Here is a 14435-nt window from a genome sequence, read left to right on the forward strand (position 1 = left end):
GATATGCCAAGGTTTCGGGTTTAATCTCTGGTTAGAACACATACAAGAATCAACCAATGAATACATAAATAAGTGGAATAACAAACTGATGTTTCTCTCTCTCTCAAATAAAGATAATCTGGAACAAAAGCTGTCAGTGTCTCTGCCCCAGAGATACACAGAAATGGGAGACCTATGGAGAATTATCTCTGAACACTTAGCTGCCCACATAAAGACTATCAAACACAGCATCCTTTCTTTGGCTCGTTCTAAGATGAATCAGGGAATAAATACATAGTACATGAGTGTCAGGTTATATATAATACACTTAGCAACCTTCAAATCTTAATTCTCTCTAGTCCTCTTCTGCCTCCTCCCTCATGCACCTCTGGTTTTATGGAACTACTTGGGGTTCTCTGCTTTATTCTCTTACCCTCCCTTCACTTAGCTAACTTTCGTTTAAATGCCACCTTCTCCTGGAAGCTCTCCCTCTGCCTCCCCCTTAGTGTTTCTACTTTGTCCTCCTCTATACACCTTATAACAGCCTCAGGCTAAAACCAGAAAATCAAAAGTCACAAACCTATCAATTTTGGACTCTGACCCTACCTGAAATCATAGCAAGTCCAGACACCTCTCTGTCCCTCCCAGGAGTCTCAGATTTGTTGATGCACCTGTTCCCTCAGTAGACACAGGGGGATGGGCAGACAGTCATTTCCCTCCATTTTCGCTCTGCCTCCCTGCAGAGCTGTCTGCAGTGAGTTCCCAAGTCAAGGCCACTAATGTGGGTGCAGGAAGGCCCTCTGTGGCATCCCTGGTACGGGGAAGAAAAGGCAAAGGCGTGGCCTGCTATTGCTGCAGAAGCTACTGGCACCCAGTGCCTCTTTCCTGGACAGGGTCTTGCAGGCCAGGGAAGGGGAAGCTGTGTTTCTTTGCTGGCATGGAAGATGGGTCCAAAAGGAAGAGCCAGGCACTGTGGAAGGTGAGCTCTGCTTCATAAGGTAAGAGGTTCCACAAATACAGAAAAAGTGAAAAAAAAAAAAAAGTTCAATATTTTATTCTTTGGGCTGCCCCCAAATCAGCACATATTCTTTTGCCATAGAGTATCTTTTTAACATGCTTTCACAACATTGGTCACCATCCGCTATGGACGGGCAGTATCTTATCCCTTACAATTAACTGGTATTTGCTATCTGGAAAGTGATCCAGGCACTATAATGAGTCTCAGATTTCCTTCTCTTCCTTCCTTATTTTCCCTAATGGTCTCTTTGTGATAACTACTTCAGGGTATGAATTTCCTCATCACACAGGGTTCTTAAAGATACAAGCAACAGAAACTAAATTTGTCCAATTTAAGAAGAAAATGAATTTACTGAAGGATAATGGGTAGTTTGCTGCCAAGCTGCCATACTGCCACCCTCAGTCCTGGCTTCGTGTGACTCACTTCATTCAAAATCTAGGGTGGGTCATATTATCAGTGCCCTGGTTGCAAGAAAGGCTAGAAAATGATTACCTGTGGGAGCCACCCTTGCTGGAAAAAATGGTTTCAGTTCATGTGGTGGTTCTATTTTACGGGGCAAGGTAAGAAGCAGTAGTGTCTCCCAACCTCCTGCTAGGAGTCCATTAATTGAAAAAGAGTGCAAGGTAGAATTAGAACCCAAGGTTTCAGGATCCAAGCTCAGTTTTATTTCTGAGACAAATATTTCTCACTCTGACTGCTTTGGCTCAGTGGATATATGGTCGGCTCGTGGACTGAAGGGTCCAGGTTTGATTCTGGTCAAGGGCACGCATGCACGGTTGCAGGCTTGATCCCTAGCCCTGGCTGGAAAGCATGCAGGAGGCAACCAATCAATGTGTGTCTCTCACATCGATGTTTCTGTCTCTCCCTCTCCCTTCCACTCTCTAAAAATAAATGGAAAAATATCCTCGGGTGAGGATTAACAACAAATAACAAATATTTCTCTAAAATTGTAATCTTTTTATCCCTATATAATGGTTTCTTCAGTTCAGACTATTAATCAGAACATTTCTTTTTAAGAAAATATATATATATATATTATTGATTTCAGAGAGGAAGGGAGAGGGAGAGAGTGATAGAAACATCAATGATGAGAAAGAACCACTGATTGGCTGCCTCCTGCACGCCCCCTACTGGGAATCAAGCCTGCAACCCATGCATAAGCCCTTGATTGGAATTGAACCCAGGACCCTTCAGTCTGCAGGCCAATGCTCTAGCCCAGGGGTGGGCAAACTTTTTGACTCGAGGGCCACAATGGGTTCTTAAACTGGACCGGAGGGCCGAAACAAAAGCACGGATGGAGTGCTTGTGTGAACTAATACATGTTAACACTGCTGCTGGTGAAGGAGCGGAGGGAGAGCAAGAGAACCCTCCGCTCTTTCGGCTCCGCAGGCCGGATAGAACAGCCGAACGGGCCGGATCCGGCCTGCAGGCCGTAGTTTGCCCACAGCTGCTCTAGCCACTGAGCCAAACCAGCTAGGGCCAGAACATTTTTTTTCTCAAATGCTGCCCCCTTCAGTTCATTTGGCTTTGAAGTTATTTCTGGAGCAGCTGCTGGAGCTTGGGGAACAATTTCAATGCATTCTGTGTTGTCACTTCCACCACTTCTTCCACTGAGATTCCTTTCACCTGGGCAATATATTCTGCTGAGATGGTAATGTTTTGGGGTTCATTCCGTACCTGAAGGAGAACAAAGCAGACACTAAATCAAACGCGATTGTCGAAAGAAGCAATCCTTGAAGACTGTAGATAAAATAGAAGAAAATGAGTTGGTAAAAACAGCCGATGAGTGCTTTTTTTAATGGGGGTGGGGGATGGTGGGAGGCAATAAGGGGAGAAAGTCTTGAACTTCAGCTTAGAAGCTATAGCTACACACTGACTGTAAGTCTATGTTGCTCTTGAAAAGAGCTGTGGGGTATTAACAACTGAGGTCCCAGCATCTGGCAGTCTGCAAACAGTGGACACTTGGCAACCTGCATGACGGATGGGTTAGCCGTCCTTTGGCTTATTGCTTAACTGAGTGATTGTAAAGGTCACTGCTCGGCTGCTTGGCCCCTTCACCTCACAGGCTACACACATTACAGTTTGATTCAAGAAATGTCACCATACACATTCAAGAAGTACCAGTACATATTTGGACGGCTAAACAGATACGTACTGGTACTTCACTGAGTCTAAGATGCATTTCCCTCCTATTTTAACATCTCTGAAATTGATACATATTTTACTTGGATTCAATGACATGTCATTGTATAACTGGCAGTGTTTTGTTTTGTTTTTCCATCCTAATGGTCACAAAACAGTGATGCATCTATAATCATTTAGATTGTACATTTAGATTTGGTGAAATGTATTATTGTTATTAAGTTATCTACTTAGGATGATAATATTGAGAGGAATAAGATGTCTATTAAGTTTAAGAAAAATAACCTGATAACATTCATCAGATATAATTGTGTTGAAAACAACCCAAATCACAATATCAAGTTAAATATACTATGGTAGATTCACACACTGGCATATTATACACTTATTATACTTGTACTAGAAGAAATAGAGCCTCATTATAACAATCTAATTAAAAGGAGAAAAATAAACATTTATTGAGCATCTTACTATATAGCAGATACTGCTAGATACATTACTCCATTTAATTCTCACTATAATACTTCAAAGTATTTGCTAGTTTGCTTACATTTTATAAGTGAAGAACATTTCAGAGACATTACTTGCTCAAAGTCAAACAGCTAGTGCGTAGCAGAGACAGGATTTGAATCCAGGTCTTTCTGACTCTTGACATTGAGCTTTTTGCTATACTGGTCTGGCTTTCATTACTACATAGATGAGGACATGATCCATATCAAATAATATTCTGTGGGGCATAACAATTATATTTAGAAAAGACCTGAAATTAAGTTGATATAACCTCTCAACCTAGCGTTAAAATAGGATTCCATTGTACTTACACTGTGATGAGAAACACATACAAATCAAAAATAGCTCAAATGAAAGACACAATCTAAATCAAGCATATCAAATTTGCGGCTGGTGGGCCCCAGGCATGCCGAGGCTGCGAGTTTTACATGCTTGATCTCAATCATGTGGAAAACAGAAAATGACTTACCTGTTTTTCTGGTCCTAGTGCAGGTGAATCTGTTTCCAAGCAAATGGAGGTTAAAGGCAACTGTTTCACAAGTTTCTGCTTCTTAGAGAAAAGAAAAAGCTAGTAAGTTTAAAAAAGAATAAAGAATTTTCAAAAAAAGAACATTAAACCCACATGCCAATGCATTCTACTCTGCAAGAGCTTAAAATTCATGCTTCAATATTCAATTGATACATGCTCACTACATTCTCATTCTATTACTAACATGTTTAAATAGCAACATTCATTGCCAAAAATTATCCAGAGACTCCAGGGAGCCAGGGAGTAGTAACCAAAAGCACACCCAGCAAGGAAGTCAGACACCGGATATCACCATCCCACTGAGAGATCTCAGGAAGAGACTTCTGTTGCTTCTCCACCACACTCAGGGCTTCTTTCTACTGTTCACTTTAAACCTCTCAGGCTTTCTGATATAAATCCAAAGTTCATATGCACGTTTTAGATTAGGTGGTAGATGGTTTTACTTTCTTATCTTTAATTTTCTGTCTGGATTATAAGGATTGCAATGAACCCAATGACTTTTATACCAAGAACGTAATTCTTTTACTGCCGCTGCACTGTCAAAGTAAAAAATGGCAGGGAGAGACTCATGATGCAGAGTGGAATATTATTAGAATGAATTGTTTGAAGATTAAAATTTCAGAGGCACAGAAATATGCCGGGACCGGTTTGGCTCAGTGGATAGAGCGTCGGCCTGCGGACTGAAAGGTCCCAGGTTCGATTCTGGTCAAGGGCATGTACCTTGGTTGCGGGCACATCCCCAGTGGGGGGTGTGCAGGAGGCAGCTGATCGATGTTTCTAACTATCTCTCTCCTTTCCTCTCTGTAAAAAATCAATAAAATATATTTTAAAAAAAAATTTTCAGAGGCACAGAAATAGGTATGCTCATGCACTGCTGGTAGATAAAAGTTAAACTAGCATAAAATTTTTAAAGAAAATGTAACAGTTTAACCAAATTTTAAAATGTACACCCTTTCCTCAGTGATTCCATTTAGAGGGAAAACTGCACAAGTGTGCATATGTAAGATGTACAAAGGTGTTCACTCAGGCACTGTTTATAACAGTGAAAAATTAGAAACAGCCTAACCTTTACTTAAAGTAATGCTTAAATAAATTACAGTACATCCACATTATGAAATATCATACTATCATTTTAAAGATGAGATAGGTCCATATTTATTGATACAATCAGATACCCATGAAGCTAACTCAAAACAAAGAGAGTAAGATTATCTTCTTATTTTATCTGAATTAATGTTAACAATGATTGTTTCTGAGTTGTAGAATCTGGATTAATTTAAAATTTATTCTTTTCTGAATTGATTCAATTTTCTATAATGTACAAATATTATCTTTAAATGTATTTTAGTTTTGAAAAAGAAACATGCCACAGCTAAAGGTTACTACTAAATAAGAAGTTTTTCCACAAAAGCTAAAAGTAGGAAAAATAAAAATAATCTTGGACTATAAAGTGACGTGTAGAACACTCCATCTTATAATAGCAGAATGCACATTCATTTGAAGTGTGTATGTTCCTTTCACCAAGATAGATCATATTCTGGGCCATTAAACAAACCTCAACCAATTTAAAAGAGGTGAAATCATACAATGAATGTTTCCTGAACATAGTCAAATTAAAGTAGGTATCAGAAATGGAAAGATATCAGGAAAATTCCTAAGTATTTGGAAATTAACAATACACTTTTAAATAGTCACCAAGGTCAAAGAGGAAGTCTCAAGGTAAATTAGAAAACATTATGAACGGAAAGAAAGTGAAAATACAGCAAAGATCACAAATAAACCTATGACCATATCAATACTTATACTAGAAAAAACAGTCTCATTATAACAATCTAATTAATATCTGTGGATTGTAACTATATGTGGTTAGTGCTAATGCAACTATTGCATTAAATATCTTCATTAGAAAACAAGGAAGGTTTCAAATAATCTAAGGTTCTACCTAAGAAACTATAAAAAGGATAATATATTGTCAAAAAAGTATTTGACAGAATCCAACATCCATTTTTGATAAAAACACTCAGCAGACCAGAAACAGAAGGAACTTCCTTAAACCCTATAAGAAACCTGCAGCTCATAGTATACTTAATGGTAAAGGAATGAATGTTTTTCCATGATCAGGAAAAAGGCACGGGTTTCTGCTTTTACTATTTCTATTCAACATTCTACTAGCTGTATCCAGTGAAATAAGGCAAGAAAAAGAAATAAAGGGCACAAATATTGGAAGGGGAAAAGTAAATATCTTTATTCAAAGATGACATGATTATCTACATAAAAATCCTGAAAAATCTACAAAACACTGCTAGCACTAATGAATAATCAGCAAGGTCACTTGATAAAAGTTTAATATAGAAAAATCAACTATATTTCTATATACTAGCAATGAATAATTGATAACTAAAACTTTAAAACCAGTACCATTTAAAATAGAATGAAAAATATGAAATACTTAGGGATAAATATAACAAAATATGTGCAGGATTTGTATGTTGAAAATTATAAAACATTGATGAGAGAAATCAAAGATCGAAATAAAGAGGTATGGTGTGTTCATATCAATTATTCCCAAATTAAGCTATGGATTCAATGTAATTCCAATAAAAATCCCAGCCAGCTTTTTTTTTTTTTTTTTTTTTAAGAAATCAAGCTGATTCTAATGTAGATGGAAAGGCAAGGGACTTAGAATAGCCAAAATGATCTTGAAAATAAAAAAAAAATTGGAATTCTCATATTATCTGATTTCAAAACTTATTCTAAATCTAATGTAATCATGATAATATGATATTGACATAAGGTAGGGACTTAGGATTGATTTTTGTAATATAACTAGAATAATATCACAAGTGTTATATATAAGTATCTATTACATATAAAATATATATCATATATAAAATATATATTTTATATTACATATAAAATATAGAAGCTCTTATTTTAAAGTGTATTTCACAAAGTATAGGTGGAAGCTTAATGAAAGAATTTACCTGTCCACTCCTTATGATAGAAGGAGGGATCGAGAAGAAGTACCCAGCTTTTACTCCTTCCATGGCTACAGATGGCCGACCGTCAAATGCATGCAGCAGCACTTTGTCAGCACCTCTCAAAAATAAAAGATAGATCAGAATTCCAATTTATGTCCTCAATGAGAGGTTTTCCCATTAATCAAATTGAACAGCAAAGATCAGAAATTTGGTCACTGTGATATAAATATGAGGTTTTATGACTTCTAAAGGAGGGATAAATATATAGTGTTCAAACAGTAGAACAAAAATATAATACATTCTTAACTTTCAGAATAAAATTATTAAATAAAATGGAAATATAAAATTTTAAACAATTATTGAATCTTCCTATACCTTCAAACATTTTCCAGAAGTTTGTGAACTGTCAGATTATTGTTCCTAATAGGAGGTTTTTAAGCAGTCAAATAGTCCTCAGTGAGAATGCTAGTGGAAGAGGAAATGGGGAGCTAAATGAGTCACAAATTGACTAATCAGCATTAGCTTCACAAAATCGCCTCTGGTTCTTAAAGAATGGCTGCTCAGCCTGCGTACAAATCATGCTCTCAGTGATCCCAAAGGGTTCAGCACTCATCACTGGGAAATACCATGCTTTCTAGATGTAGGCAAGTACATTTACTTCACTATTTGATACTGTTTTTTAAATGGCAGGTATGACCATTAGTGGGTTATAACCACAAGTGAGTTATGAAATCAATCTAGTGGGTCAAGACTGACCAGTATATACACATACTTTTATTACCAAAAAAAGTATATATGTGTGTATATTAGTATCACTTCAAAAAGTTTGAAAAGTAATGCTATAAGATACATTTTTTATTTTAGGACTATAAATTACTTAATCCAATTTTTCATTTGTTTTACCCTGGCAAATGATTATAAATATCACAATCACATTGAAAACCTTGTAAAAAGTAGACTGACTTGTAAAACCACTTTAGTTGACTTCCCATTTCTCCCTTCCCTTTTCCCCCTTCCCCTATTTCCTTTCGTTTAAGAAATCATATTAAAACATGGCCTGTTCTATGAGAAGATGGACTGGAATACCAAACGTAAACATTAGGCACATTTGTCTCAGCAATCTAAATACCTTGCTCATTTAAGAGGCTGATGGTGGGTCTTCCAGCTGAACGTGAGTGAACATTTCTGTTTAACAACAAAAAAATTCCTTTTAAGTAATTAATGTGACATTATTTTGTTCTATTAAAGTAATTAAGAGAAAAAGAAATATAGAGCTCCATTTCAAAAGAATCATTTTAATTCGCTCTATAGCTATTAATATAGGAAGATGGTTAATTAACCTACAAAGGCAAATTTAGTCTTTTGGCTAACTGGACCTGTCTGATTAGGACTTGTCTTTGCTCTTCCTTTTGTGCATCAGTGCCAGCAAATCTGGGGGAGAAATCCAGTCCCACCTATAACAGAAAAGTCAAACAGAATTACATTTTTCATGGTTTAATGAACCCAAAAAGTCATACTATGGAGCAGTACTGTCCAAGAGAAAGATAATGGGAGCCATATGTGCAAGCCACATATATAACTTCACATTTTCTAGTTAGCCACATTAAAAACACTAACAAGAAATGGCTAAAATTCATTTTAATATACTTTGCTTAATCCAGTATACCCCCAAACATTATCATTATTATTATATAGTAATGCATTATTTCAACATGGTCAATATAAAAGTTATTGAGTTATTTTACATTCTTTCTTTGGGGTGCTAAGACTTTGAAATCTCTGGGTGTTTTATACTTAAAGCACATCTCAATCTGGCCCAGTCACATTTCAAGTGCTCAACAGCTACATGTGGTCATCACAGCGAACAGGAAAGATTATAAATGACGGCTTTCCTTTATATATTTTGTTATAATCTATATTCTGAATTTAACTGTTATTCTTATCTCTTATCTTTATCTTTAATTAGAAGTGGAATTTATTACCAAGTGATAAAAATGTTTTACAACTGTAAATTATTTAATAAAAATGTTCTCTAGCCTCTTTAAAGTATGCTTTGTATATACTACTTTAACTAGAGAGATGACCCATATTTAAGCAAAAAAAGAGCATAGTATATAGAAATGATAATAAAGTATTAACATAAGCCTATGATGAGGCTTTCTATTGATTCATCCCCAAGCTCTTTTGCTTATTGAGGAAGTATTGATGAGTTATTATTCAGCTGGACGGGGTGAACATAATTATCCAAGTTAGTTATAATCACCAATATTGAATTAAAGATTCTTTTCATATATCACATGAAAGTCTAAATCAGAAGTCATTTGATCAGTTAATGGGTGTTTACCTCTCCAATTGCCAATAATCGATCCTTATAATTCTCGATAATGGGCAAAGCTACATCCAAATCCTGGGAGAAAACAAAGTAATTTGTTAAAACAGATGGAGAAGGAAACTGATATTTTATAAATACCTATTAAATGCCAGGCACTACGCTGTATTGGTTCTTTACATATATTCTATTCCGTTACCCAGTTGAGGAACTAGGAATAGTAATCCTAGAACGGTGAGTACTTCTATCTGGATAGTATCCCATACCTATTCAGGTCACAGGAATGAAACTGTTTATAGAGATTCACACTTAAACACTTCCTTCTGTTTAGGAGGCATTTCCTGGCATTTAGAAGGACTGATCTGATTTCCTGGAGTAGCTGAGCAAGAGAGAAGAAGGCCACCTTTGTAAGTGAGGTTTGGGGAGCGCATTATGTTATGTTCTCCTTTTAGGGTAACATTGGTTTGTGAGTTTGTCATAGTGATAATCCCATACACTCTTTGTGCTCTTTGCACTGATTTCCTTTGTCTTGATAATCCTGTTTAGCCTATTTTTGTTCTACAGGTTCAACAATAGAAACACTAAGTGTCATATATGTGCTTGTCTGTAATCACTGAAGTAACTGTGTACCATTAGTTTCCACACTATTACTATTACACTTAGAGAATTTGCCCTCTGGGGTTTCCCTTGTCAGACAAGGGAAAGGCAAATATGTAGAAAATTTGCTTCTTTTAAAATGCGTACCTTGAAGATTGTAGTCTCAGGATATGTAAGTTGCAAGGTACCTCTGAGGATAATTCAGGTTGCAGTTCAAATGTCACCGCCTCAGACAGGCCTTCCTTGACTACACAATCTAAAAACTAGCATCCACAATCCCTATCACATAATCTTATTTTATTGTCTTTAAAGCACTTAGTGCTACCGAAAGTTTTCCTGTTCATGTATCTAATTGTTGATTGTCTGCCTCCATCTAGAACCTACTTTCATGAGAGGGATATTACTCTAAAGTGCTTGGAATGCAGTGGGAGCTCAGTACACACTTGGTTAACTAACGAAATGAATGCCTATAGCTATAAATCTCTACATAAATGAAACAAATGCCATCCTGCTCTGATCCCCAACACTTTCGGAATTGTAACTCTCTGGGGAAATTTTATCACATCAACAACTCAGGAGAGTTACAGAATAAGTATTTATTTTTACACGAAGTTGAATTCAACGTAATTTTGTTGCAAAATAAGTAGAGCTACTTAGGGTATTCAAATGTAGGGATACAGATTCATTATTACGAAAAAGAATAGACCTCATCTCTTAATTTATTCATAGGTAACACAAAGTCTTCACTTCTTCAAAATGGGGCTGTTGATCCCAATATGTAATAAAGCGCTTAAGAAACTGTGCATCTCCCCAGTGCTGAGTCAGGAGTCAAAGCTATGGTGAGTCAGTGATATCTCATGGGTAGGATCTTTTTTTAAAAATATATTTTATTGATTTTTTACAGAGAGAAAGGGAGAGAAATAGAGAGTTAGAAACATCGATGAGACAGAAACTTCGATCAACTGCCTCCTGCACACTCCCCACTGGGTATGTACCCGCAACCAAGGTACATGCCCTTGACCAGAATTGAACCTGGGACCCTTGAGTCCACAGGCTGATGCTCTATCCACTGAGCCAAACCAGTTAGGAATTATAGTCTTCATTTTTAATAAATGCATTATATTTACTACTCTACAAGCGAACTAATTATTCCTTTATTTCTGAACCCTTAAGCTATTCCCCCTTTTTCTCTATTACAGGTAATTTTGCAACAAACATCTCTGGGAAAGAAGGTAGCATTGCCTTCTTTTAGATTATTGCCTTACACTATAAATCAGAAAGTGAAGGACTACTGAGTCAAAGGTATTATCATGTTCTATGGTTCTTGTTTGAGCTGACTGTTACTGTTACCTTTAATGTGACACTTCTTTGTTCTTCTGGTGAAAGTCCTTGAACTGGATGAACACCCAAGCATGGCAGGACAAACCCGTTATACCTAACAGTGTAGAATGAATTGAGAAGCCGGATATTAGACTAGCAGACAACGTTACTCTAAAGAATAAGTAGGACATATTTTTAGGGCTATATTAATATTTTCTTTCTCATTCTCTTTAAAAATGGATAATCTTTGATATCATGAACATGACATCATAACTGCATCCTTATTAGCAACTCTTTAAGTTCTTAATGAGAAGCCGCACCTTTCTGAAAGCTGCATAACCTTTCCAAATTCTCCTGAATGTTTAGCGACCACCACAAGAGCCGTAACATTGGCCTGAAACAAAAAAGAACAGAATAGACTAGCTAGAGTCTCGAGCAATATACATCCAATATAATTAAATAGAATTATAAAGTTTTCTGTGTTTTAGTTATTCTTGCACATCCATACTCCGTCAGTATAATCATAATGGCTATCACTGAACACTTACTATGTTTCAGGCACTGTGTTCAGTGAACATAAATATTACCTCCGTTTAATCTACACAACCTTATGAGGTGGCATTGCTACAAGCCATTGTATAGATCAGGAGACAGAATTCTGGATGGAGTGAAATAATTTGAGCAAGATCATTAGGCCTGTGTAACTCCAAAGCCCACACTCCCAATTAATGTCATAGTGCAAGAGGGTTGAATATAAAAATATACTGGCAGCTACTTCTAAACTAATACTTTGAGGGAAGACCATGAAATGCTAGTGATAATGAATTTTATAAGCACTTCAAAAATTAATAATTTTTCTCAAACAAATCAAAATGGTTCCCCAAACTTTTATCATTTCTCCAAAATCCCCAGGGTAATGTTAATTTTAGAACCAACAGATGGATAATCTGTTCCATATTGCTGGTAAGTATGATGGCTGGGGGAACATGTTTGGATTCAGACTATCTTGTCTGTATCATTTTACTAGCGGTGTGTTTTTGGACAAGTTAGTCTCTAGGCCTTAGCTTCCTCATCTACAAGATGGGCAATAGTTGTCTAAAAAATAGAAGCTTCCCTCAGAAGGTGGTTGTGAAACATTAAACGAAATAATGTACAGAAAGGGCTTAAGTCAGTACTTGTCACACAGTAAACACTTAATAAATGCAACTTATTCTTACTGAAGCATTAATATAGCGTATCTAAAACAAAAACCAAAAAGGGGCAATTATAGATATTGACTTACTTTCTTGGCTTTCTCCAACACATCATCCAGATCCTAAAATAAGCACAAGGTATCACAATTATTTTAGATGAATAAATACCTGCTCTTTGGCTGTGTATATCACTGTACTAGTAGTTGAGGCACCGTAAAGAATGACAATGATGGCAAGGAACAGTGTGGTAGAATGTGAAGAACCTACACTGACTGAGCCACCTTTCATTTCCTCTTTCTTTTTCTTAGTAGCATTTGGCATCTGTTTCCACTCCACTGAGACACAAACTGTTATTGTCAACTGCAGAGGGCACTTCCCTGTCTCTTACCGCTCAGCAGCATTGAGGAGCTCCTCATGTATCCACCCCTCCCTTCCAGAAATATTTCCCAGGCTTGGCTTCTGCAACACCGCTCACCTGCAAACACCACTCTTTGACGGGCTGCTACTTTCCAGTCTTCTCGACTGGCTCTTTCTCCTCTCTCTGACTTCAGGACCCTATGCTCCTCCCTCGGTACTCACCTGAAGTGATCTTACCCACGGGTTTAAATGTCATTCATTACTATGCTAATGAGCCCCCGGTTGTTATCTTCAGTCTATAATTCTTTCCAAAACCCCAGATTCACATTTAAGAATGACTATAAAGAAAAATGTAAAAAACAAACAAACCTTAACAATAAAAAAGAATGATGATATGACATCTCCCCTTGGATGGATCTTAGGCTTCAACTCTGTGTTTTCCCTAGCAAACCTCTTCCTTCAGCCTCCCCTCAGCTCAGGAAACAGCACCACATCCTCCCTACAGCATCGAGTCCTCGCTTCCCCGCCCTCTCCACATCCAATTCCCCAGCACAAAGATCCTACCTCTAACATACACCTTCAATCCATCTGCTTCTCCCGAACTCCCCTGCACCCACCGTCACCTCTTGTCTACATACTGCAGAAGCTTCCACATTGGTCTTCCAGCGTCCACCCTCGCTCTCCTCTGTTTGCCACACATCAGCAAAAGTTTTTATTAGTAAATGAGTATCAGATCTTGTCATTCTCTTAAAAAAAAAAAAAAAGACAAGATTCGCACTGTTGTTTTTTAATGAAACCCAAACTCCTTACTGACTGACCACACCTGTCCCTGCAAACCTCTTCGGTCTTTTTCATGCCTCTCTCTTCCTAGCCCATCACGCTCCATCCAGCACTTGGTAGCATGAATGTGCCAGGTCAACCTGCCAGCGGTCATCACTGCCCTACACCCATCTTCTGTTTGAACAGACTCCGCTCTTCCTTCTCCATTAGAAGCCTCTGGTTTCCAATAGAGGGGGTAAGACACTGTAACTCTGATCTGGTGTGTGTATTGTTGTTTCTGTTTGCGTGGGATCAGGAAAAGTGGATTCTCAGCCGGGCCAAGCGCAGGCAGGGGGAAGAACTCCGGTAACCGGCCACAGCAAATGGAAGAGGAGACGCTGGGCTTAGGCTATGCAGATCGGAAAGAAAGAGCAGTACGACTGCGGTTAATAAATCGGGAGTCAGGAGCAAGTCGGTGCAGCGACAGACCGGCCTGGGTGAGTCTTGGGCTCCGTCCTAAGAAAGGAGAGCACAGGTAGCCCGGACAAGTAGGGGGGGGGGGCGGGGGTCTCCCCACTCCCACGGCCCGGCCTCGCCCTCACATACGCGGTCGAAGTCCGGGGCGGCAAGGTGGCAGTGGCAGTCCACCAGCCCTCCGCCCACCGCCCCCATCGCCGCGGCTGGCGTCTCCCTGGAATCCGCCCGCGCAGCCTCGGCCCGG

At 38.1% G+C, this 14435-nt stretch overlaps 1 protein-coding gene across 3 annotated transcripts; it reads right to left on the reverse strand.

Moving 5' to 3' along the window:
- Positions 1-1625: 1625 nt before the first annotated feature.
- On the reverse strand, positions 1626-14422 carry TATDN3 (TatD DNase domain containing 3; the record flags this gene model as incomplete). Of its 3 annotated transcripts, none has more annotated exons than XM_081112770.1 (10): positions 14321-14422; positions 12688-12720; positions 11726-11799; positions 11436-11520; positions 9504-9566; positions 8504-8613; positions 8289-8344; positions 7163-7275; positions 4119-4196; positions 1626-1798 (listed from the first exon to the last, which is right to left on the reverse strand). In XM_081112770.1, exons 1-10 carry the CDS (start codon positions 14384-14386, stop codon positions 1754-1756), a joined length of 723 nt encoding a protein of 240 aa, XP_080968896.1. In that variant the 5' UTR covers positions 14387-14422. The 3 variants fall into 3 exon arrangements, with proteins under 3 accessions (XP_080968896.1, XP_080968894.1, XP_080968895.1); XM_081112768.1 differs by lacking the exon at positions 1626-1798 and adding an exon at positions 2129-2674 and having other exon boundaries at positions 4119-4199; XM_081112769.1 differs by lacking the exon at positions 1626-1798 and adding an exon at positions 2531-2674.
- Between the last annotated feature and the right edge of the window lie 13 nt (positions 14423-14435).

This window comes from Myotis nattereri, assembly GCF_964212035.1.
Source record: "Myotis nattereri genome assembly, chromosome: 18".
NCBI lineage: Eukaryota > Metazoa > Chordata > Mammalia > Chiroptera > Vespertilionidae > Myotis > Myotis nattereri.